Here is a 24,791-nt window from a genome sequence, read left to right on the forward strand (position 1 = left end):
TAGCCGCTCTCCTTCTTCCAGCGACAAATCATTATCGACATATCCATCCAATTCACGTAAGAAGATCCACTGCCATCTTCATAGATTCAGCGCAAGAAACTCGCAAGTTTTCAGAAGTCTTGAATTTATTACCTGGACCCTTTAAGGTTTTATTTATTTTCCACCCTCCTTTCTGGCCAGGCGCTTTAACTCCACTCCCCCCATTGTTCTTCATATTTAGACGATTTTCGAAAATATTTGGATTGCCTCCAACCTCTTCGCCTAAAGGTTTCGGTTGGGTGTTCTTTTTGAATATAACTGCTGTGTGATTTGTTGCATCCAGTACGCCTTCTTTTACCGCCACGTCAATTACAGTTGCTTCCTCAAAGGTGGGGATAAAATGAAATAAATGCTCCTCTTTATACCCAGTAGAATTTGAAGGAATCATATTCAATCAAATCATTTTTAATGTTGGATACTTTTCGAATTTTAAAATTTGTCTTTACGCATATGACTAGTTAAATCTATTGACTAGCTTTTTTGGGAGTAATATATGAAAATAACAAGTTGACATAACATTATACATAATAATATATTTGTTGTTTTTAGAAAATAATTAAACTTAATAAATTCAATTATTATCATTTGATTAAAACTGAAATGTAAAAATTAAAAATCATCAAATTAACACTTACCCATAGTAAATTTCTCCTACTTTTGTGGGTACCTTAAATCTTTAATTGTTGCTAAAGCTAAGATGAAGGCATTTTTGGCAACTAGAATAGAAGATTTTATATTAAGATTGTCTGGTAGATTCGTCATGTCAGTTACATTTATGACAAAAACATGAAAAGCTTGTTGATCCCTTCATGAATTAAGATGTAATATTAATGATCCGCAACTGTTCACAAAGCCAATTGCATACAGGCCATACTCCATAGGGACGAATAGCTGAAAAGGGCAGGAAATTTCAGCCTCATTTATTAATTTATTATTATCATATCACTATATTATTTTTGAAAGAGTACAAATGTACATTAGTTTACATACATACAAAGATTAGGTTGGCCGGGGCCGGGAAGGGGGGGGTTTAGAAAATAAAAATATCAATATGGATGAAGCAACCTCCAAAGATGGGTAAAAAAAAGAGACAAATTAAGTACTTAAAAATCAAACTAGATGAAGCTATATAAGCCATCAAGATAAAAATAAAGAGCCAGAAAGATACTGAACTCACTGTCGAAATGGGAATGATATCCAGCAACAAGTGTGCAATTGAGTTGGTTCTTTGACTAGGTACTTTAGTGTGTTTTTCTGTTTCAGTTTCAGGTATCAGCAAGTTTAATAAGCTGGTCTACTACACCTGGATCGGCCAGTGTGCTTGTGTCTCCGAGTTCATCCAACTGTCTGGCCGCGATTTTCCTCAGAATCCTCCGCATTATCTTCCCACTCCTTGTTTTTGGGAGGGCAGGTGCCCAATGTATTTTGTCAGGTGCCGCGAATGCTCCTATCTGCAAGCCACCCACATGCACCTTTAACTAACCAATGTTTAACTAATCGGGATGTAAGGACACCGGTAGCTACGGCTACAGTTTAAATTTTTTATTCAACTGAATGGTAATGGTCAAAGCAACAAATTTTGAAAACTATTAGAGACCATAGCAAACATCTAAATTCCACGTCTTCTTTTCAAGGACCACACTTCAAAAAGTGCAAGGCTGACTAGGAACTAATATGGGTTTAAAGTACTTGGGAGGTTGCTGTATTATAGGGACTAGATCAATTTAATCTTTATACTATTAAAAAGAATTAAATAAGTCCAAATTGTAACAAAGTTAACATTTAATATATAAAAATTATTTTGAAATTTATTTTTTTCAATTGTAGTTCAATTCTAGATTTCATTTACAGAACTATAAAAACTTTCAAAATATTAACTCTGTTAAACAGGAAATGATATTTTTTAAACAATAAATGTTTACTCTATTTCAATTCGATCTTATGCGATTCTTTTCAATAGTACAGTGACTAAATTGATTTATTTAATAGTAGAGGGACTAATTTGATCAGGTCCATATAATAGAGGGACTTCTCAGATACATTCACCAACTAATATGTCTATGGTGACGGTGTAGATCATCTCTTAAAAGAAACAAGCACTAATCTATTACATGTTTCATATTTATATTCTACATATCATGTAGGTTAAATATGAGAGTTCCTAAGCATAAGCAAGCAACAACGTTTTTCTTCTTTTACTTTTTTGCTAGTTTGTCAGCAGACCAAGATTATGCTAGTACCAACAATTTCATCGAGTAAGGTGCGTTAGGTTAAATTTGTCCTTATGCAGCAACCCATAGGAATAATTCAAACCTGAGTTCGCACGGTGAGTATAAGGCTCTTTCTGAGTTCTTCACTGTAAGAAATGCCTTCCACTGGAGTTACAAAGGCGTATATGCCCTGCCCTTTAACCTAAGGGAAACGGAAAATGAAAGCTTAGGATTATGAACCACAAGCATGTCTCTTGGCTACTTGATATATAATTTTAAAATAAATGCATCAAGACCTTAGCATACCTGGTGCTCAACACCAACCACAGCAGCTTCTGCACACTGAGGATGAGAAACTAGAGCAGATTCCACCTCAGCTGTGCCAATACGATGCCCGCTGCAAACATTGAGATAATATCACTGACAGGCAATAGAAAAGAAGCAGAGACGGAACATTCAACAGGCTGGCTAGTTTCCAGATAACTGCGGAACTTTATTAAAATGGAGGTGAAAGTCCCATAGAGGCCCCTATGCTTAGAGTTGGATTGCATTTTAGCCCCTCTACTCAAAAAATGGGCAAATTAATCTTTGTATGTTAGATCAAAGAGCAAACTAGTCCTTCTGTTAAAAATTTAATCCATTGTTATTGTTAAAAACTGGTATTTGTACATCAATATAAGCTACATGTGGAACACCATATGGCATCTGATTATTCTGTCAGCCACACTAGTTTTTAACAGTACAAAGGAAAGAAATTTTTAACAGAAGGGACCAATTTTCTCTTTAATCTAACATAGAGGGACTCATATGACCATTTTTTGAGTAGAATGGGCAAAATGCGATGTAACTCCTAGTACAGGGGCCTCCATGGTATTTTATCTTCAAATGGAATACCTGACATTGATAACATCATCAACTCTTCCAGTAAGCCAGTGGTACCCATCTTTGTCCCTGAAATGAAACCGGCAACAAAGAATAAATGGATATAAGTATAGGGGTGGCTTAGAATCAAATTCACTATGCTAGTAAAAAATGCAAACTAATGAAACAGCAAATTCAGGGTTATACCAACATACCTGCTGCATCCATCACCAGTAAAATAATATCCAGGGAATGGCTTAAAGTATGTTGTCTCATATCTCTCATGGTCACCATACAGAGTTCGAAATGCACCAGGCCATGAGCTTTTCACACACAGGTAGCCACTGCACTCACCATCAAGCTCAACTCCTTTCTCATCCACTATGACAGGCTGTCGTTATACAATAAGAAGAGATTAACGAAAAGGAAAAGAAAAATGCTAATTTTATATAACAGCAGGGTGTTAAACCTGGACTCCAAAGAAAGGAAAGGTTGCAGAACCAGGCTTCTGTGGCCAGGCCCCTGGTAGAGGAGTAATCTGCCAGTTAAGACGAGGAAAACATATCAAAAGTTGAAATATCATGTAAAGCAGAGAAAAATCAACTAAATTTCCAAGTGAAAAATAGTTATGAGAATATTTCCAGAGGAGATGCTCCCAAAATATGTAACGTGAAAAAAGAAAAGTACTTACCATAAAGCCACCTGTTTCTGTTTGCCACCAAGTGTCAGAAATTGGGCACCTTGACCCTCCAACTACATTAAAAAACCACCTATAGTAACCGGGACCCTTTTAGGTGAGAAACAGTTTGTTTATATATAAAAAGAGATAAGAGGCAAAAAATACAAAGAAAACTTATAAAGTTGAGAACCTCCAAGCACTTGGATTAATAGGCTCGCCAACACTTCCAAGGACACGAAGGGACTTCCTTGAGTAGCGTGTAACATACTGCACAGTCAGCAATAGTGATTATCAATACAAATTTGGAAATACATCAAGAAGAATTCCAGCGATGGTTTTCTCCAAACACACTAGATGATCTTTGCAGGCCAAAGGATAGTCTCGTAGATCATGCAAGTAAACTTTCATTCCAGAATCAAAGAAAATGACTGAATGCTTGCAAAACTCAAACAAGTTCCTTTCTTTATTACTCCCACTTAATTTTAGACAGCAATATTGAATGAAAATTGAAGACAAAAGTAGATTGGAGCTGTGGAAATTATGAAGGTGAGTATCAAATATAAAAAATAAATGAAGCAAAATAGAAACAAAGAACTCTCTTTATTCAAAAAATCTCTGATAAACATCCCGAACCCAAGATAAACAAGATTAGAGAAATAGCTTGCCTCATCACCATCACGCATGAGAGAGCGCACCAAGGTAGGGGCAGTGTAGAAAATGGTCACCTTGTATTTGTCAACAATGTCCCAACATCGTCCAGGATCAGGGTAACTTGGGGCCTGCAAATTCCAATAGGACATGTTGCTATCTACTGAAACATCTATAATATATTCTAACAAAAATATTTGGTTTAAATGCTATAACAATCTGGCAGTTAGTGCTTATTAATGGCTTGTCAAACCTAGTTGCTCTCTAGATAAACTTTCAGAAACACCATGACTTGTCAAACCTTCCATACACCATTATGTTTCTTCCAGCATGTTTTAACTAATCCAGATTAGTTGCCACTTCTTTTGCCTCCTTAGTCCTCAATGACAATCTCAGGGAACCAAAAATTACAACATAGACACTATCCGTGTGCCAGATGTATATAAAACTAGACTAGTTGCCAATACTGGAAGCTTATAATTTCTTTATCCGTGTCAAATAGGAATTGTGAACCCTTACCCCCTCATACAGAAGAACTGTAGCTCCATTAAGCATGGGTCCATAAGTAACATAACTGTGCCCTGTAATCCAACCACAGTCAGCTGTGCACCTAAAATCAAGCAAAAGATGTTAACAAAGACTTGGCAACAATAGAATTATAAACAGCAAGAATTTATAAAATTTTAAGAGCACAAGGGTGCAGAGTGTCCAAAGTACCAGTAAACATCAGAGTCTTTGTAGTCAAATGCATATTTGAATGTTGTAGCTGTGTACACCATATATCCTCCAGTTGTATGAAGTACACCCTTTTGAAAGTTCATATTAGAGCATAAGAAAGGAATATGAGAAACTATGTAAAATATTTCAACCAATCAAAATAAATATACCTTTGGCTTCCCGGTACTCCCACTAGTATACAGCAGAAAAAGGGGATCTTCTGCATCCACCCATTCAACGTCACAAGAAGTTGGATATTTTGGGACAACATCCTAGAAAAGAAGTATGAAAACGTCACTCCATTGTAAAATTACGGTTACTGAAACCAGGAACCATCAAAGTTTAATAATTTTCTGTTTTTACACTAACCTCCCACCATATATCTCTTCCTTCCTTCCATTTAGTCTTTTCCCTCTTCAGTGCCAATTGGTTTTCATAGGTTAAGCACACATCTGCACAAAAGAAGATATCAATATAGATAGAGAGCATACGAGTCATAAAAATAATCACATTAGTGTCACTAGTGATAGAAATCAGCAGAGCAACGTAGCTAAAAGTTAAAGACTCAGCGACCTGTTAAGCATCCATCATGCTCTACATGATGCTAAAGATCTGGATATGTTAAATTTAGATCTGACAAACACATGGTACTCTCCATCAGTTATGTGAGAGCAGTTGGCAACCACCTCCCCCTTGGATATTAAAACATACTGAAGGAACAGTAGAGCAAAGAAATACTGTTGTATCAAAAGTTTCATTATATAGAAAATAAAATTTAGGTTAAAGATAAGTGGTCCATTGTATAGCACTAAGCAAAAGTTGATGAGATTAAATCGGTTCCATTTGCCCAGTCTAAATATGCATGAATTGCTGTGGAGTATGGAGGAACCTATGCTCAAAAAATTAATAATTTCTTAAATTTTACCAACCTACAGAGATCCCCTTGTTGGCAGAGTCAATAAGGGCAGCATCAACAATGTCCTTGAGGAAGACGGTCTTAGGACCTCTTTTAACAGCATTACAAGTAATAACAACTTTGGGTTTGCAGTCCACAATTCGTTGGGCAAGAGATTCTGAAGAGAACCCAGCAAAGACAACCTGAAAGTGCAATGGGGGTGGGAATTCGTCCAATGATAAAGAAGAAATTAGCAAAGTAATCTCTTATTGTTTGTTTGACATCGTTCATCCTTTTTCATGTGCAAAAAAAGGAGTCATGTACCGAGTGAACTGCACCAATGCGCGCGCATGCAAGCATAGTAATAGGGAGTTCCATTAACATAGGCAAATAAACAACAACAGCATCGCCCTTTCTAACACCAACACTTTTCAAGTAGTTAGCAAGCTGCAAACAAGATGCAACAAATCAAAAGTGATTCCAATTAACGAAACCGAAAACATGCAGCTAATAATACAAAAGCTGAAAGAGACCTGGCAAACTCGTTGGAGTAGTTGGGAATAAGTTAAAGTAGCATCAAAGCCAGGTTCATTGGATTCCCAATAAAGAGCAATTTTGTCTGCAAGTCCAGCATCAATGTTTCTATCTAAGCAATTGTAACACACATTGGTAATGCCGCCTTTGAACCACTGGTAAAGACCAGAAACAAAAGGAACAGATTACAGTTACATAGACCCAAACGTTAAACTAAACAAGAATACAAGACAAAAAAGACACTAAAAGAGAATGAATGAATGAAAGACCTCGATCTTGATATTCCCCCTCCTCACATCGAGATTCTCAGAGTAAACCTGATCTCCCCATCTTTGTTTCCAGTAAAACTCCGATGATGCAATGCCTGACCAAAACCCAGCCGGGTTTTCTATCGATGCTTTATACATTTCCAGGTACTGATCTCACATCACCCACCAGAATTGCCAATTATACAACAACCACGTAACCAAATCATAAGCTAATTTACTCAGATCAAAGCGAAACCGTAAATCCATGATCATATATAACAATTCAGTATTAAGCAATATTCAATTCAAGAAACAATGAGAAGAAACCTTTTGCTGAGAAGGAACGAGAGCCTGACGAGAAAAGTCATGGCTAGGGAGAACGACGTCGTCCTCTTCAGAAGCAGGAGCGTCACCCAAAACAACGGCCTTCAAATGAGAGATCTTGGCTACGGCAGAGGAAGGCGGAGAAGCATTGGAATCAGCGTGGCGGAAATGGTGGTTGTGGTTGTGGTTGTGGTTGTGGTTGTGGTTGCTGAGAGAGGCCATCAACAAGAGTGATCGACCGGCACCGTCAAGGTGAAGAAGAGGCAAGCGATGGTTGAGGCGGGATATTTTGTAGCGATGTTCAAGCTGTGGGAGTATAAGGGGAAAGATGGGACGGGGGGAAATGCTGATGCTCTTCATTTTATCTTATAGTTCAAGCTTAAAGCTTTGCTATAAAGTTATAACTTTTCCATTATGTGTATGTATTTGTTACCTATAGTTTACCATCAGACTTTTGCTCTACTTTCTTTCCATGTATATATATATATGCCCATAGCATTGGAAATATCATTTATCAGATAGCACAAAATATATATAAGAGAATCACGGGAGTTTAGTAAAACAGTAATGATTTTGTTTTCCTTAATTAGGTTGAGAGTTGAATTTTTGCTTCGGATAAAATTCGTAACTAGTGCTTAGTTTTTAATGAGCTTACAGAATATGGATGGACAATACAAAATTGATTTCTATTTTTATTATTTAAATGTTCAAAGTTTTTCAATGTTTTCAAATGTTGTAGGATATACTCGTGACTGGGTTTAAATTTATTGGGATTATTTTGCGAGTGTTTAAAGAAGGATTTTGATTTTTGTATCATGAATTTAATAAGTTTAAATCATGATATAAAAAAATTAAATTATGTTCCCTTCCGCAATTACTACAATTGTTTTCAAAAGATTTGAATCTATAAAGAGAGTGAACTCTTTTGCATATCAAGATTTGAGTTTGAAGCTATTGAAATGCGTGATAAAAGTTTTGAGAAATTGCAGTGGCAGAACTAAGAGGCTAGTAGAGGTCTTGACCCTCTTAAAATAGAAAATTTTTTATTTAGATCTCGTTATAATTTATAAAATTTTAAGTTAATAATGGTAAAATTATACTTCAACATCAAAAATAATAAAATATTGATTTAATCTTTTAAAAAATATAAAAATATAAACTATTAAAAAAATAAAATTACATTTGTAATATCATAAAAATATACCACTTAATTTTGATCCTAAAAAAAATTTAAATGATATGAGTACACTAAAACAATTTAATTGTCTTTGCTATAATGTTGACAAGTGGCCTTTTCTTATTGGTGGTCGACACATGTGGATATAAAAGAGTACATTGACAGTTATATGATAATAAAACCACTATTTTACTATTAAAAAAATCTCGTTTCCAACTTTATTGAAGGAAATAGACCATTTAAAATTTTATTTATCGAAATTAGCTAAAAAGATCCAAAACGTGCCTACGTGGAAGTATTTTAAGGAGAAATTTCATAAAAGCATACTGATAGGAATGCGCTTTACCCTGTGTCAGTAAAAATGCGCTGAAGTGCACGCTTTTGCCCTTATTCAGACTAAATTTTCAAAAAAGATAACTTTTTTAAAATATTATAAAAATAGACCAATTTTTTTAAAATTTATGAGAATAAGTCTTTATAAATATCCAAAATGGCAACACCATTTTTTTTTTGTGCCACCAATTAATGTGTAAATAAAACTTACAAAATAGATCTTTATATAGACCCAAAGTCTCATTTCTCTTGTTTTTTTAAGTAATTGGGATGTGAGATATGTTTATATATAGACTCATGAATAAGTTTACAGCTTGTTTCTAAACAATGTAGGATTCTTTCCTCTTTTAACTAACAATATAAAATTAAAGGCTACACTATATTTTTTATTTTTTAGTTATAGAGTTTAAATTTTTTTACAAAAAGTTAACATTTGTTACATTATAAATAAAAAATTTAAACTCTATAAGTAAAAAATTATAAAATATAAAATGAGTATGGTAAAATATTAAAAATAAATATTTAAAAAATTACTAATATTTGAGTGATCATCTTGTAAGTTTTTATAATTCGATAGCCAAAAAATCATAGCTAAGTGACTACTAATGTAATTTAATCTAGATATAAAAATATGAAAAATAATTATCATATTTTATGTATATTATATATTTCTATAAAAAACTTTTTTAACATAATTATATAATCTGTTTAAATGGATTATATATCTAGTCAAAATACATTTGAAATAAATTTATCAGCATTCGATGAAAATTAAATTAAAATTAGGATTAAAAAATGAATAAGTATAATAAAATATTTAAAAAAAAGAGATATCAATTTTTTTAAATTACAAAAAAAAATACTATTTGAGTACCAAATACTCACTATTTAATTTATTAATCAAACATTCATAACATAAAATAAAATAAATAATAAAAAATTAAAGTATAACTTCTAATTTAAAATAATGGAAAATTATTTTAAAAATTAGAATTGCATAGATATTAACTTCAAACATTTAAAATTGAATAGAAGATTACTGCATGTATAAGTTTCATATGTGCAATTTGTTCTCTTTTTTTTAAGTCCTTTTGTATATATGCTAACAATTCTAAAATGCAACAAGGTTGAAGATCTCAAAAATATAATTTTATAATATGAGAAAATGTTAACTAAATATAAAAAAAAATAGAAATTGTTTTGTAAAAAAATTATAAAATATAATGTAGCCTTTAATCTTATGTTGTTGGTTGAGAGAGGAAGGAATATTGTCTAGTGTCACGGGCCGCAGTTCAAAGCCCGTGACCAGCGCACCAAATGCATCCAATGGAGGTCTGTTGCTCAGATGGGGATCATTTGGACTACGAGAACTGGTCCGATTCAAAGAGATATTGGACAAGCCTGTCAGATTGAAGCCCGGTTGGCCCGATAATGAAGAGATGGCAACTTAGGCAAATATGGTAACTAATCTTAGAAGATAGAGGGAATCTTATCTTGTAAAGATTAGATTAGATTTGATAAGGCTTATCTTGTAAATCCCTAAAATTAAGGGATATGGTTAAATCTCATCCGTCGATGTAATTGTATCTTGACCGTCAGTTTTGGAGGAGCTCAACTATAAATAGAGAGCCTCCCCCTCATTTGTACTCACTCCTAAATTGTTTAATTATTCCTTGTGAATAAGAGAAGTAGAGAGCATTTACTCAAACACTTTGCGAGCGCTCTTTCTGTTGTTCTTTTGCTTAGCTTCTTTTGGCATAAATCGCTTCCGCTGTTCAATTGGTGCCTTGGAGGAATTCTTAAAGAATCCTCATTGAGATAAGGCTGACTTAGGCGAGTTTGGAGCAAACGGATCACCTAAGGCCGCACGGATTCCGAGACAAAAGGTCTAGCCCCGTGACAAGTGGTATCTGAGCCAAGGTTTGAACCAAGTGATATCTGAGTTGTTGGTTCAAAGGCACCGTTGGGATGTCGAAAGAAGAGTTCGAACAAAGGTGGGCGAGGAAGTCTTTGAGGGAGACAATATCGGCAGTAGAGGAACGTGTGGGTAAACTCGAGGGATCCATGGAGGATGTAAAGGAGGCACTCGATGGGGTCGAGGATCACATAGCAAACTGGAAGGAGCAGTCCAGAGACTATGTAAAGATGTCTCTTGATTCCACCATGGACAAGGTAAACGAGTTATTTAATTCACACAGGGATAAACTGTCCGAAAGGAACGATGCTCTCGAGGCCATGATGATGGCTTTGAAGGAGGAAACAATGGCCACGACTAGGGCTTTGGGCACAAGAATAGAGGAGCTCGAGGGAGAGCTGGCCTTGTGTCAAGCAGCCGTGGGGAAAGGAGTGGCAAATGCAGCACTCAATAACGAGCATGTCCCGAAGCCGAAAGAGTTTGTGGGGACAAGGTCTGCATGCGAGGTGGACAATTTCTTGTGGAGGATGGAAAACTACTTCCGTGCCAAAGGCATCATGGAGGATGCGATTAAGGTAAACACTGCTTCAATGTTTCTTACTGACATTGCGCTTTTATGGAGGCGAGGTAGGACCACAGATAAAAGGCATGGTGAGATTGGGACGTGGCAAGAGTTCCAATGCGAATTGAAGGGACAGTTTTACCCAGAGTTTGCCGAGGAAGAAGCTCGGGCAAAGTTACAAGGGATAACGCAACAGGGCACAGTGGGGGAGTATGTTCGAGAGTTCAAGGAACTCATGCTCCAAGTTTCAGATGTGACCGATGAAGAAGCATTGCTTGCTTTTCAAAAGGGATTGAAGCCGTGGGTCAGACAGGAGGTGGAACAAAGAGGTGTCCAAAAGCTGTCGGAAGCCATGACGGTAGTTGAGGCCGTGGTTAAGCTTGGTCTAGGGAAAGACAAGCTTGGGTCTTCCAAGTCCGAGGAAAGGGGCGTATGTGAAATGAATCACAAGGAAGACATTGTTGATGGCAATGGCAACAGCGACAATGGTGGTAATGGGAAACCACGAGTTGGGAAGAAAAAACCCAAGAGGAAAAGGGACAAGCTAAAATGCTTTCTCTGCGACGGTCCACACATGTTGAAGAAATGTCCGAAGAAATCTGCGCTTAAGGAGAAGCCGGTGGGTAAGGCCTTGATACTTGGTTCGAGCGCAAGGGGTGTCGAAGCCAAGGAGGCCGAAAGCGAGAAGAAGCCAATGGAGTGCTTCTTGTGTCATGGTCCGCATAGGTTGCGGAAGTGTCCGAGGAAGTCTGTCATCGAGGGGAACGATGGAGCAAACAATGAGCCTAAGAAGCTTGGTTCGAGCAAGGGAAAAGCCGAAGCCAATAGGGCAAAGAGGAGCAAAAAGAAGCAAATTAAGTGCTTCTTGTGCCGTGGTCCGCATGAGTTGCGAAACTGTCCAAAGCAAGCCGGAGTCAAAAAAAAGGCAACGTCTGAGCTTGGTGAGTCATCGGAGGGGCTTCCACCCAAGGAAAATGTGAGTTTGTCATCGAACTTAGAGGAAAGAGTTCCGATGAAAACAGTGAAGCTGAGACCAATGAGGCTCAAGTTGAGTGAAGCGTCGGAGTTGGCCGAGTCATCGACAAGGCTTCCACCTATGGGAGAGGTAGGTGGTGCATCAGACTTCAAAGAAAAAGAAGCGATGCATGTGGGACAGTTGACCATAGTAAATACGACGAGTAGGACGGCTCGAGTTAAGAAGCGACGGAAGCCGAGGCAAAAATCCCGAAGAAAGGGAAAGGCTAAGGCGACGAGACTAGACCGAGGCGAATCAAGTCAGTGCCATTTAGAAGTCGCAACGAGGGCGTTGCGAGAATGGGTGGGGGAGAATTTCACGGGCCGCAGTTCAAAGCCCGTGACCAGCGCACCAAATGCATCCAATGGAGGTCTGTTGCTCAGATGGGGATCATTTGGACTACGAGAACTGGCCCGATTCAAAGAGATATTGGACAAGCCTGTCAGATTGAAGCCCAGTTGGCCCGATAATGAAGAGATGGCAACTTAGGAAAATATGGTAACTAATCTTAGAAGATAGAGGGAATCTTATCTTGTAAAGTTTAGATTAGATTTGATAAGGCTTATCTTGTAAATCCCTAAAATTAAGGGATATGGTTAAATCTCATCCGTCGATATAATTGTATCTTGACCGTCGGTTTTGGAGGAGCTCAACTATAAATAGAGAGCCTCCCCCTCATTTGTACTCACTCCTGAATTGTTTAATTATTCCTTGTGAATAAGAGAAGTAGAGAGCATTTACTAAAACACTTTGCGAGCGCTCTTTCTGTTGTTCTTTTGCTTAGCTTCTTTTGGCTTAAATCGCTTCCGCTGTTCAATTGGTGCCTTGGAGGAATTCTTAAAGAATCCTCATTGAGATAAGGCTGACTTGGGCGAGTTTGGAGCAAACGGATCGCCTAAGGCCGCACGGATTGCGAGACGAAAGGTCTAGCCCCGTGACACTAGAAACAAGTTGCAAACCTATTCATAGCTCTATATATACACATATCTCACATCCCATATTGCTTAAGAAAACAACTGAAATGAGACTTTGGGTCTATATAAATATCTATTTTGTAAGTTTTATTTTTACATTAATTGGTGACACCTTAAAATAAAATAAAAAATATTGTTGTCACTTTAGGTCTTTATAAAGGTTTATTCTCGTAAATTTTGAAAAAAATTATCTATTTTTATAATAGTTTAAAAAAACTGACCTTTTTTTGAAAATAGTCCGGGCACGGGTTAAAGTGCACCTACGTCAACGCGCTTTTCTAAAATTTCTCCTTAAAATATTTCCATGTAGGCGTGTTTTGAATTTTTTTAGCCTATTTCGATAAATAAAATTTTAAATGACTCATTTTCGTAAATAAAATTAGAAATGGGGTTTTTTTAGTAAAATATTAAGATAATATTATTACCATATATATTAAAGGTGATAAAAACAGCAATTACCATAATGTTATCATCATATGTAATAAAAGAGTAATTATCATGATATAATTACCATATATATTAATTATCATAATTTAAAATAGCAATTTAATATATATAAATACTATCAATTTAAAGTTACAATTAAGAAAAGCATTTCAATATGGTATAATTAAGAAATTGTCATTTGGCATACTAATTATTTGACATGTGTTTTTATTGACTATATTTTAAAATAATATAATTTCAATCTAATTTTCTTATAAAAATATATCAATATTTTATTTTTTGTGAATTACAATAGGAGGGCAAAGCCTTAATAGTAATGCGACTTGCACAACTCGAACACAAACTATACCTGGAGCGGCGAAAACCTTAGCCATCAGGCTAACACACGAGGTTTAAAAATATATATATATATATTAATATTGAATACTCATTCATATAACAATGATCATATATGTCAATAATTTTTGCTATAATTTATTTAGTCATAAATTATGAAAAAATTATAAATATGAAGATGTCTACATATAAAATTTTAATAAGTAAAAATATAAAAATATAAATATGTTTTTAAAAAATAAAAAAAAATGTGCAAGCCTAAAATGGGCTTGGTTTGCTATTTACAAATATGAGTGAGTTTGGACAGAATTTTAGATCTATGTTTTAGGCCGAGTCAGGTTTGGACAAGCATAAAGTGGATTAATATTATACTTAAGCCCAATGTCATGTCGTATTTATATACATCAAATTAAGCTCTTTAAACACTTAAAATATGAGTATTTTGTATAATCTTTTAGTACTTTTCTGTAATTATTAGATTTCTTACTTAATTTTAATTTTTATTGTGTTTTTATGCTTTTTGAAATAAAATGACAAGTTTAGGCCAAGAACTTAATCTTAAAGTTAAGCTTATTTCAGACACTTGGTTGATGAGAAGAGTCTCAGTTGGAGCCAATGTCGCCACATCAAGGTGTTGATGTCCCGAAATGATGCCTTTATTATCAATTGAGGAGTTGGACTTCATCACTTCACACATCTGAGTGGACTATATTTGAAGTCACGACACCAAGAGTGTGATGTCGCAACACCCACCTATGTGGCCACAACATTGAGCTATTGAGGTTGCAACACCTGCCACAGTTTTCAAACTTGTAGAAGTCGAATCACCTAAGGACGAGGCCGCGAAATTAGAAGGTTGTTGTCGTGACACTAAATCCCAAAAGCACCCACCTTGAAGTAGTTCGTCGTTGATGTCGCAACATTAAGACGTGGATATCACGACACCGACCCCAATGAGGCTAAATTTCTAAAGAGCATTTTTCAATCCATCAAACCCTAAAAGTGAGGGAAAATTATTAATTGTAGGTCAATTTGTATTAGACTATAAAGGATACCTCATGACACATTTTTGAGAGACTTTTGGATAGATTCTTAATACTAGCTATTTTAGGTTAGATTTTAGAGAACTCTCTTATAGGATTTTTTGCACTTTGTCTTTCTTAGTAAAAAAGCATGTGAACTTTCTTGTACCTTTTGCAATTGTTTTAGTATTTCAATAGATTTCTCGTATTTTACTATTCTGATTTCGCGTTTTATCAATTGGGTTTCAATATTCATGGATTCAACACTTCAAACCTTTAATTGATTCAAAGATTTTGTCGGTTCTATTGAGCATTTCTAAACCTGGTCCTATTGAGCATTAATTCGATTAGCCCGATTTAATTTAATGAGGTCTTGAGATAAATTGGATTAGATTGCTTAATTGGGTGAAATGGTGACCGAGAGGTAAAATTGAAGAGTTGTAATTTATACATGTATGGTTTTATAGTTGCAATTGTATGGTCTTTATACTAGTGAAACTTTCTAAATAGATTAAAGGATTAATCATTATTTGAGCCTAAACTTGGTAACTGCTCTCACATTATGGCTTAAATTTTTTTTTCAGGTTAATCCCTAAACTTTAGGGTTTTCAAGAAAATATTAAGACTAATTTGGATCAAAAAAGTTTAGGCTGAATGTGGGAACAGTTACCAAATTTTCAGGTTCCAACGTGTGAACAATTGACAAGTTTAAAGACTAACTTACACAAAAAAAAGGTTTAAATCCTATTGTGAGAACAACTTTTTTATACCCCAAAAATCGTATTAACCCAAAATTAATATTGAATTTCTGAACAATACAGGGACTAAAACCAAATTAGACCTTTCTATAAGATTCTGCTGTAACCATTTCCTGAAGAGGGTTTAAACTTCAAAGCGTAAAGGGCTGCTTCTGCACCGTTATTTTCAAAGCATTTGCCTCTGTTTTTTAGCCAATTAAGAAGAAGACCAAGAAGGGGAATTCAAAATTGAAAGGGCCAGGCAAAGTAGATTACCAAGAATTATTACTAGCATTAGCAGCCACCAAGCATTGAAATTAGTATATCGATTCGATTCTGTTTTTCTGGGGTTGAGTGAGTGTGACTGAGGCGACAATGAAGAAGCTCCGATGGGCAATAGACGGTGAATTATGGGAATTGGACGCTTCCACCCCTCGTACCCTTGAAGGAGCGGCGCGTGCTGTTCCAGGGAAGGCATTACCTTTGGGTTTATCAAGAGGGACTAAACTTTTCAGGCCTAACCAGATCGATTTCATGCAACGGTTCATGGCTGCCCCTTTTCTTCCCTCTTATACCCATCACCTTGGGGTTACAATTCAGCGAGTATTGAGCATCCCTGTTAGTGAGAATTGGTCTGCTCTTTTGCTTGGTCAGTTCAACCTGCGTAAGTTTTTGTCGTCTTTAAAGGAAAATGGAGGTGGAGATGGTGTGCGTAAGCGTGACCTTAAATCAATTGGGAAGCTTTTTCTTGATAAGTCATTGTATGCCCTTGGGTTCTCTTCCGAAGTGTTGTTAACCCCTGATGACACTCTGCTTTTAAGCTCTGATTCATATTACGCTCATAATTCCTCTTCCATTCCTAGAAAGAAAGCTGTTTTCCGTCATAAGGTTAGTGCTTTTCTCATTAATTATTTCATATAGGGCGCAAGGCACACTCTAGGCACTACAACCCTTATATTGCTTCAGGCATAAGGTGCGAAAAAAGGCTAGCATAAGTGAACTAAATGTATATATGTGTGAGTTGTATATGTAATTATATACAAAACAGGCAATTGTTTTAATGTGCATGATTTACTTATGGTTCATGTCTGTTGAGGGGACGATTCTTTGGGAGAAGTATTTGAAATGTCGTCCCCTAGGCAGCCGACCGAGCCCCCAATCATTGAAGGTATTATCCTGGGTCATGCCAGGTTTTGTCTCCCACCTTCGTTAAGAGCCGTGTCCAGTTCTTGGAGGGGGAGTGTCTTGAGGCAATGGTCCATAAGTAGGCACACGGTCACCCACAATGACCTATATGCCATAGGTCAGGGATTCAAACCCCACCAAGAGTGAAGACACTCTCTGTGGAGGCGTGAGACAAAACCCCAGCACAACACAGGGACAGTATCTTCTATTGTTGGCGGTCCAGCTGCCCGATGGACGACACTTCGAAGATTTTTCCCGAGGGAGTTGGCCCCCTCAACAATGTCTATAGTTGAATGCTCAAACAATGTCTAGTGAAAAATTAAAGCTAAATTTGATCGGCTGAGCTTCTTTTATGACTAAAGCTTTACAAAAAAAAGTGCACATAGGCTCACTAGGCCTGAGTCTGATCAAATGGACCTTGCTCGAAAGGATCTGAGGTGCTTTTGTTGTCTAGTGCTAAAATGCAAGGTGTAGGCATGCCTAGGCTCAGGCCTTGGCAATGACAACATTAAATGTTCTGATTTTTTTTCCTCATATTTTATGGTCATTGGCAGTTTCCACATCATAATTTGACAGTGGATGCAGCTTGGCCTGCTCTCTTTGTGGACAAAGAGACTGGTACTTACTGGGATGTGCCTTTCTCCATGGCAATTGATTTGGCTTCTCTTCCATTGGATTCTGGTCTCAGTTATCATTTGTGCCTACACCATAACCATGGGTCACCAAAGCAATTTCAAGGTGATCCCATTGCTCAAGTCCCCGCTTCTCTATTTCCTGGCATTTCTGCTAAATGCGCCTTTTCTTACGAGAAGAATGTTGACATTTGGAGAAGCAAAGCTCAGAAACTGAAGATGGTTCAACCGTATGACGTATTCCTTTCAAATCCCCATGTTTCAGCATCAGGAACCATTGGTAAGATATACCCGATTGACTCCCTGAATTGACTGTATGTTAGATGTTTATAGTGGAGGGGGATTTTTTTTTTCTTTCCATGTGCTGTACTTATTACTTCTTCTGATTTTATCATATAGTCAATCCATTTGTTGCAAAGTTTTTTGCAGGAATTGTTCATTTCATGAATGATTCCATATCGATAACTGCAGCTATTGTGAAATACTAAAAGTTTCCTTGTTTTATATGCATAGGTGCTGTTTTGAGTGCAAATTTTGGGGAGAGTTCGGTCAGATTAGTTGAAGATGCTAAAGATATTAAGCAGTTATCATATCATAATCCAACTCTAAAATCTACCCTTCTAGGGGATATATTTGCATCCATGTCATTTACGGCCCAGCACGGGAACTTCCAACGGCTAGTTTCTGATCTTACAAGATTTCACGTTCGCATGGATTTCCCTTCTGGTTCTAAATTCCTTTCAGGTGCCACACTATTAGTTCAAGATCTTTTGAACTCACACCAGCCTAGTCCAGAAGCAGTTAAAATGATCTGCCCAACTACCTCCCTTTCACTTCAGCAGCAGGTACGTCTTTTGAAATAATCTCGACCCTTTCGATTTAGGATGTTAAAAAAATGAATGGCAGCAAATTTTTTTCTGATATTTGGTTAATAACACTTTATCTACTTTGCATTGCTGTGCATGCCGTTGGTTGTCCTGGCCATTTCTGGCTATTTTACTTTTCGATGTTAAACGGGGCTTTCCAATAACCAAATTGAATTCTTAGGCATTTTCTGGGTAGGGATAGTAATGAATCGGGTTCGGAGCTGATATTGTTAAATCCATCACCGCTTCATTGTTAGTGTGCTCTGCCCCAACCTTGTCCCACTCTGCGTGGATGTTAGAACTTGAATACTACCACTACCACCATGGATGTTTGATACGTCCATAACCGCTCCACCACATCCTCTCCTCTTTGACATTTGTTAGTTATTTTCAGTACTTTCAATGTGCATTAGACATATAGATATTGGGACATTGAAGATTAATCTAAGAGTATCTCATCTAAATATTTCAGGGTTTATAATATATTATTATATTCTTATCCTTTTAAAAGTCAAATATATATGTAAGGGTAAAATAGTAATTTAAACATTGGGGGCGGGTTGACGCAAGTAGATATCACAGCTGCTCCATACCCACCTTTCAAACAGGGAAAAAAACAAACGTCTGCCTCACCCACCCTGCATTTACTGTTCAATCAAAGAAAGAAATTAAAAACTCCATTAGAGACAGATCGGTTTGAAATGTATGTGATAGTTCGAGTTTTGCCATCCTATCTCTGGTTTCTAATTCATGCTGTAAAATTCTTTATATGCATTTTGCACAGATTGCAGGGCCTTTCAGTTTTAGAGTTGATTCAGGGGTTGTGATTGATTTCAAGGACAAAGGTTGGCACATACAAGCAGACCAACCAGTGTTTGCAATTGAATATGCATTGCAGGTCCTTTGGTCCGCAAAGGCTGTTGCTTGGTATTCCCCAAAGCATCAAGAGTTCATGGTAGAGCTTCGTTTTCTCGAGAGTTAAACCCCCTTTTTCTTTCTGCCCTTTGTGTATGTTCTTCAATTATTTCAAGGATGTTCCTCACCTTTTCACATATCGACTCGGTTGAGTGCTCATTCATATTCCGTCAAATATTAGAGTTCAAGTCTGAGTTCGAGTCTCACCGGGAATTCCATTTGACTTTTAAAATAAAATTAAAAAACAAAGTTATTCAAGCACTAAAAGAAAAACCTTTTTTTTTTCTTTTCCTTAGCTATTTAATATGATATATCAAAGATTGATTAAATAAGATGTTATCATTAGATTTTTTTTCTATGAGGAAACTGAGTTTGGTCAATTTCAGGGCGGACGGTAATGGTGGCAAGAGGGTATTTTTGGAACAATCCAATTTTCTTTTGAATTTTATTTTTTGAAAATTTTAATTTAATTAGGCTTTCAAAATTTTGAAATTTCTCATTTATTTTATAAAATTTTAATTAGAACCCTTAATTTTTTTTTAAATCTCATTAAACTTCTAATTTTTTTAAAAAATTTTAATTAGCTCCTCCAAAACTTAAACCCACTAATCAATTTGAAAACAAATTTGTTAAACTGAATTCAAATTATAATATTATTTATAAAAAAATAGTTTTTTATTTTAATAAACTCAATTAGAGGTCTAGTAGGAAAATCTAGTAGCTTCAAGAGCTTTACCAAAATTGCAAAAGAGAAAAAAAAAAGTTTACCAAATAGAGATTTTTTGTTTTAGATTTTAGGGTTAAAATTTCAAATTTTATAAAAATTTTAAAAAATCAAAATTTGTAAACATTGAGGGTTAAATTTGTTGAATTTTTTTTTTATATATTTGAGATCATATTGATAGATTATGTAAATATTAAAGAGTTACATTGGTTATTAGGCTAATAAAAAAGTCCATATTAGCTTTTCGTCATTATCTAATGACAACTAATAGGGAGTGATCAAAATATTTAATTTTAAAATTTTTAGTAATTAATTCAGAAAAATTAATAGTTGAGTAATCAAAATATTGAATTGATGAATATATTGAATTAAATATGATTTTAATTAATTTTCAAAATAATGAGGTAATGTCTCTAAGTTAATTGGATTGATGAATCCTTCGTTGTTTTAGTATGGAGTTTATTGATGGTACTAGCAATAGGATACCCTTTTTTTGACCAAGTGAATTCACGAGTTTTCAACATTTTCATGGACACTAGAAAATATCGAAAATCTTTTTATTTCAAAATTTAATTCACTCAAAACATAAATTATTTTATTGATTGTGAATGCTTTGAAGGATCATAATTAAATATTAGATTTCGCATTTCCAAATTTGAATTTTTTGGCAACGCGTGGTTAGCAATGTACCAATTTTGGGCGTTGTAAGAGTGCTATAACTGATTCCCAAACCTCATTTCTCCTATGACTTCAACGCAGACCTTAAAATTGTCATTTTTTTAAGGAATTTTAAATTTTCTTTATAAAATATGATTTTATAGGTGATTGATCATACCTAGCCAAAAAGATTACTGGCGATTTTGATTTTAATTTAAAACACTCGTGTTTTTCAAATAAAAAATTTCTATATTTCAAAATAACATCAAGATGATTTTTTTTTCTAAATTTTAAAAATGGCAGCAACAAGTCTTTTCATTTTTGTCTTCTAATTACAATGGTTGATTTAAAAACAATCTTATGAAATCCCACTACAATAAAATATCACCTTAGAGGTTACTTAATTTAAGGCACATATTTGGTAGTAAAAAATGATAACATCTAAGGTGAGGTCTAATTATAATGGGATGTCATGAGATTCTTTCTTAAATTAACGGTTGTGGTTAAAAGATAAAAATGAGAAAATTGTAGTCGTTTGATTAAACCACGTTAGAAATTAGGAAATTGTGCTAGACACCTGGAACCTATTAAATCAATTACCAAATACATTGCTTTTATTTGGAAATCAATTTTTCTCTTTATTTAGTGTTGAAACCAATTGAATTGGTTAAAAGGTAAACTCACGTTTCTTAATGCAAATCTTACACAACATGATTAACAATAAATTGATTTTTTTTCGCTCTTTTTTTTTTATTTCAACCTTGATTTAAGAAACATTCCCCAGGACCTCACTTAATGAAATCTTTAAATAAAGGTCTAGCCCTATCGTATTAAAATTTGGTGTTACTATTTGGTAGAAGTGTCCATGAGTCGGGTCAGGTCTTAATAAATGGGTCCGGCCCGATCGTATTAAAAATTTTTATATGAAAAATTTAGAAAATATAATACATCATCAAAAACACTAAAAACATTAAAATAAATATTTATCAATAAATTGAAATTAAATTAAAAAAGGTTTTATACTTAAATAACACTAACATGAGTGTAACTTAACAAGCAAATACCTTAAAAATATTAGCAAAATTAACAATAAAACGGGAGTTATATAATATCCAAACAATAACAACAAAATAGTAACAATATAATAATAAAATGACAACAAAACAACATATATATATTTTTGCAAATTCGGGTTGGGTCGGGCCGAGTCAAAAAGACTTTACTCGAGGTTCGATCCGCTTTTTAAATGGGTGTTATTTTTTGTTCAAACTCTCTTATTTTTCGGACGGACTTGACCCGACTCATAGACAAGTCTACTATTTTGTGGTGATGGTTTATTTAATTAGCTACCTATGATAGGGACATCAGTGGTTCGTGTGATACATTTTGCATCTTCATCATTATCAAACTACGTGAATAATAAGGAGGATAATCTGGCATTGATAATAATAATAATAATAATTTTATATTTTAATTATAATTATAATTAAATTTAAATAAAAGGTATTAATCTATGTTTTGCATAATTAATTTTTATTTACAACTACTTGCTTGAATATTTGGATACACAATTTTCCCATTTGACAAAAAAGTTTTGCAAAAAATCAAATTTAATCATTAGCATTTGAGAGTGATTATTGATTGTATATATATTAAGTAATTTATTTATTTATTTATTTATTTATTAAAAATTAGTATAATATAAATATTAAATTTTGAGTCTTCTTATTTTTTTGGCTTAATATAATATTTGGTACTTGAACTCGACATTTTTTTCTAATCCGGTACTTAATCTTTTTTTTTGGTCTATTTCGGTACCTAAACTTGACACTTTTTTCTAATTTGGTACCTAAACTTGACACTTTTTCTTAAGTCGGTACTTAAACTTTTTGGGAGTCTAATTTGGTACCTGAACTTGACTCGTTTTCCTAATTTTGTACCTAATACTTTTTTTTTGTTTGATTTGATACTTGTCAAACGTTTTACAAATTATTCCAATATACTAACAATATTATTTTTTTATGAAGTAGCAAAAATAATCAACGTATGTTCGACATGTGACAGATGATATGATTTTTTTGTATTTCATATGTTCAATTACTTTTAGTTTTATTTATTTAATTAATTATTTTATTAACTGAAAATAATAAAATTTTTAATTTGGGGTTTAAAACAAATTCTTATTTAATATTAATTCATAAATATAACTCGATACCTATTTTTTTAACATTAATTTCTTTTAATACTGACAATATTTTTGTAGCATAACAAAAAAAGTTAACACTATTAGTGTATTGCATAATTTGTCTAACATTTTATGATTAATATAATTTAAAATATAAAAGTAATATCTAAAATAAAATTGAATTAATTAATAATATACAAGAAAATATAAATTTTTTAATTAAAAAAAAAGTTTATGTTGTGAATGTTTCATATCCTCGATTTCTATCTTGAAAAGTTGTTTTTAATTATGAAAATATACTAAATAATTTTATATAATTGGTTTAACTATCTATAATATTATTGTAAGATATTCCTATACCATTGCATATTTTATAAGATGTTCTTGTATACGTGTTTAAATTTCATCCATGCAATTAGCTTTTTTTTTCCTTCAAATAAAAAAATATTAGACCTACTCATGGGTCGAGCTACCCGTCTAGGCTCGAAATTTGAGAGAGTTTGAGTAAAAAATTAGGCCCGAAAATGGGTTGGGCCAAAAAATTAGGCCTATTTAAAATATGGGCTGAGCTCGGACTGGAACATTCATGGCCTGACCTAATCCGTTTTTAAGTTTATAATACTTTATATTACGTAATTTATAACACATTAAAAAAAGTAAACCTATACAAAATATATAATACTACTCTAATGTAAACATTTCAATAAATAAATACAAATTACTAATGTTAAAATTAAATAATATAAATATATATATTTTAAAATATTTAAAATATAATATGGATGGACATAAGATAAAATTGGGTTAGTTTTTTGCAAATATGGACGAGTTTGAATAAAATTTTAAACTCCTTTTCAGTTCAAACTAAATTTAGATAAATATAAAATATATTAATATTATATTTAAATCTTACGCGACACGACCCATGAACACCTCTATAAAATACTTTATATTAGTCAGATTTCATGCATTCCATGCAATCAGTTCAAAGAAGGGAGCAAGCATTCAAGTCAACGATTACACAACTTTCACATTTTATTGAAATTAAATATGGTTGAATGTATATTTTAAATAAATTTTTACTGGAATTAGTTATACTATTTTAATATTCTGATTTATTTTTTCCCAAAAATAATATAGTTTATTTTTTTGTTTTATTATAACGTTGATTTCTCATTTTTCTAATTTTTAATTGTATGTATTAAATTCTTTATGGGTGAATTTAATTATTACACCACATAAATAGTTATGTAATCATTATAAGAGGAGGGTAAAATCTAATAACAATACGATTAATATGACTCGAACTCAAACCACATCTGATGCGGTAAACACTCGAACCATCAGGCTAATATACGGAGTTCAATATATACTCTTTTCAATTTTATATATAATGCATTGTTTACATGACAAAACTTACGGATAAAATTAGGGGATGTGCAGGGGAGAAGCCAGAATAAATTTTTAGGGGGGCCGAAAGAAATTTTAATTTTTTATAATCTATATCTTTATAATTTTTAAAAGATTAAGTCGAATTTTTATAATTTTAAGGGGGGCCGAAGTGTAATTTTATCTTTATTGATTTAATTTTTTTTAAAAAAATTAAGGGCCTAAATAGTAATTTTACATTTTTGGGGGTTCGGGACCCCTGCCAGCCCCCCTAAATCCACCGCTGGGGACATGAATTATGGAAAATCACCATAAACATCAATTTGGAAATAAAATAATATTATGTTTGCTATTACACAACAACTTTTTTGAGAAAAAGAAATTTTAGGTAGAAGGATGATGGAATAAAGATGTTTTGAGAAAAAAAAAGTTGAAATGAATTTTTATCTAATATAGAAATTTACAAATTTCAAATTTATGGGTTTGTAGGAAGTACCTATTTTCTTATCCCCTGGTGTGACAAATTTTCATATTTAGGTGATTGATAATTTGTTGAATTAGATTT

The 24,791-nt window shown here is 34.0% G+C and overlaps 2 protein-coding genes across 2 annotated transcripts; one reads left to right on the forward strand and one right to left on the reverse strand.

Moving 5' to 3' along the window:
* Positions 1–931: 931 nt before the first annotated feature.
* Positions 932–7,650, reverse strand: LOC121218630 (acetyl-coenzyme A synthetase, chloroplastic/glyoxysomal). The gene is made up of 18 exons (XM_041096148.1): positions 7,159–7,650; positions 6,853–6,999; positions 6,583–6,738; positions 6,374–6,496; positions 6,084–6,252; positions 5,524–5,606; positions 5,325–5,426; positions 5,155–5,243; positions 4,957–5,047; positions 4,455–4,568; positions 3,980–4,056; positions 3,802–3,880; positions 3,580–3,648; positions 3,326–3,501; positions 3,144–3,200; positions 2,556–2,646; positions 2,353–2,451; positions 932–1,490 (listed from the first exon to the last, which is right to left on the reverse strand). The coding sequence occupies exons 1-18, from the start codon at positions 7,513–7,515 to the stop codon at positions 1,305–1,307; spliced, it is 2,265 nt and encodes a 754-aa protein (XP_040952082.1). The 5' UTR covers positions 7,516–7,650; the 3' UTR covers positions 932–1,304.
* An 8,143-nt stretch (positions 7,651–15,793) lies between these two features.
* Positions 15,794–19,477, forward strand: LOC107962386 (protein TRIGALACTOSYLDIACYLGLYCEROL 4, chloroplastic). Its single transcript, XM_016898757.2, has 4 exons — positions 15,794–16,561; positions 17,413–17,770; positions 18,004–18,335; positions 19,141–19,477. The coding sequence occupies exons 1-4, from the start codon at positions 16,049–16,051 to the stop codon at positions 19,336–19,338; spliced, it is 1,401 nt and encodes a 466-aa protein (XP_016754246.1). The 5' UTR covers positions 15,794–16,048; the 3' UTR covers positions 19,339–19,477.
* The last annotated feature ends 5,314 nt before the right edge of the window (positions 19,478–24,791 follow it).

This window comes from Gossypium hirsutum, chromosome D06 (genome assembly GCF_007990345.1).
Source record: "Gossypium hirsutum isolate 1008001.06 chromosome D06, Gossypium_hirsutum_v2.1, whole genome shotgun sequence".
Classification (NCBI taxonomy): domain Eukaryota; kingdom Viridiplantae; phylum Streptophyta; class Magnoliopsida; order Malvales; family Malvaceae; genus Gossypium; species Gossypium hirsutum.

Excerpts from the sequence above, each read along its gene's own strand:
- LOC121218630 (XM_041096148.1), bottom strand. The coding sequence starts at position 7,515 with ATGAAGAGCATCAGCATTTCCCCCCGTCCCATCTTTCCCCTTATACTC. Across the intron at positions 4,057-4,454 it reads TCATGCGTGATGGTGATGAG|TATGTTACACGCTACTCAAG; the intron begins GCAAGCTATTTC and ends CTGACTGTGCAG. Across the intron at positions 3,502-3,579 it reads TTCCTTTCTTTGGAGTCCAG|CCTGTCATAGTGGATGAGAA; the intron begins GTTTAACACCCT and ends GTATAACGACAG.
- LOC107962386 (XM_016898757.2), top strand. The coding sequence starts at position 16,049 with ATGAAGAAGCTCCGATGGGCAATAGACGGTGAATTATGGGAATTGGAC. Across the intron at positions 16,562-17,412 it reads AAGCTGTTTTCCGTCATAAG|TTTCCACATCATAATTTGAC; the intron begins GTTAGTGCTTTT and ends GGTCATTGGCAG. Across the intron at positions 17,771-18,003 it reads TTCAGCATCAGGAACCATTG|GTGCTGTTTTGAGTGCAAAT; the intron begins GTAAGATATACC and ends TTATATGCATAG.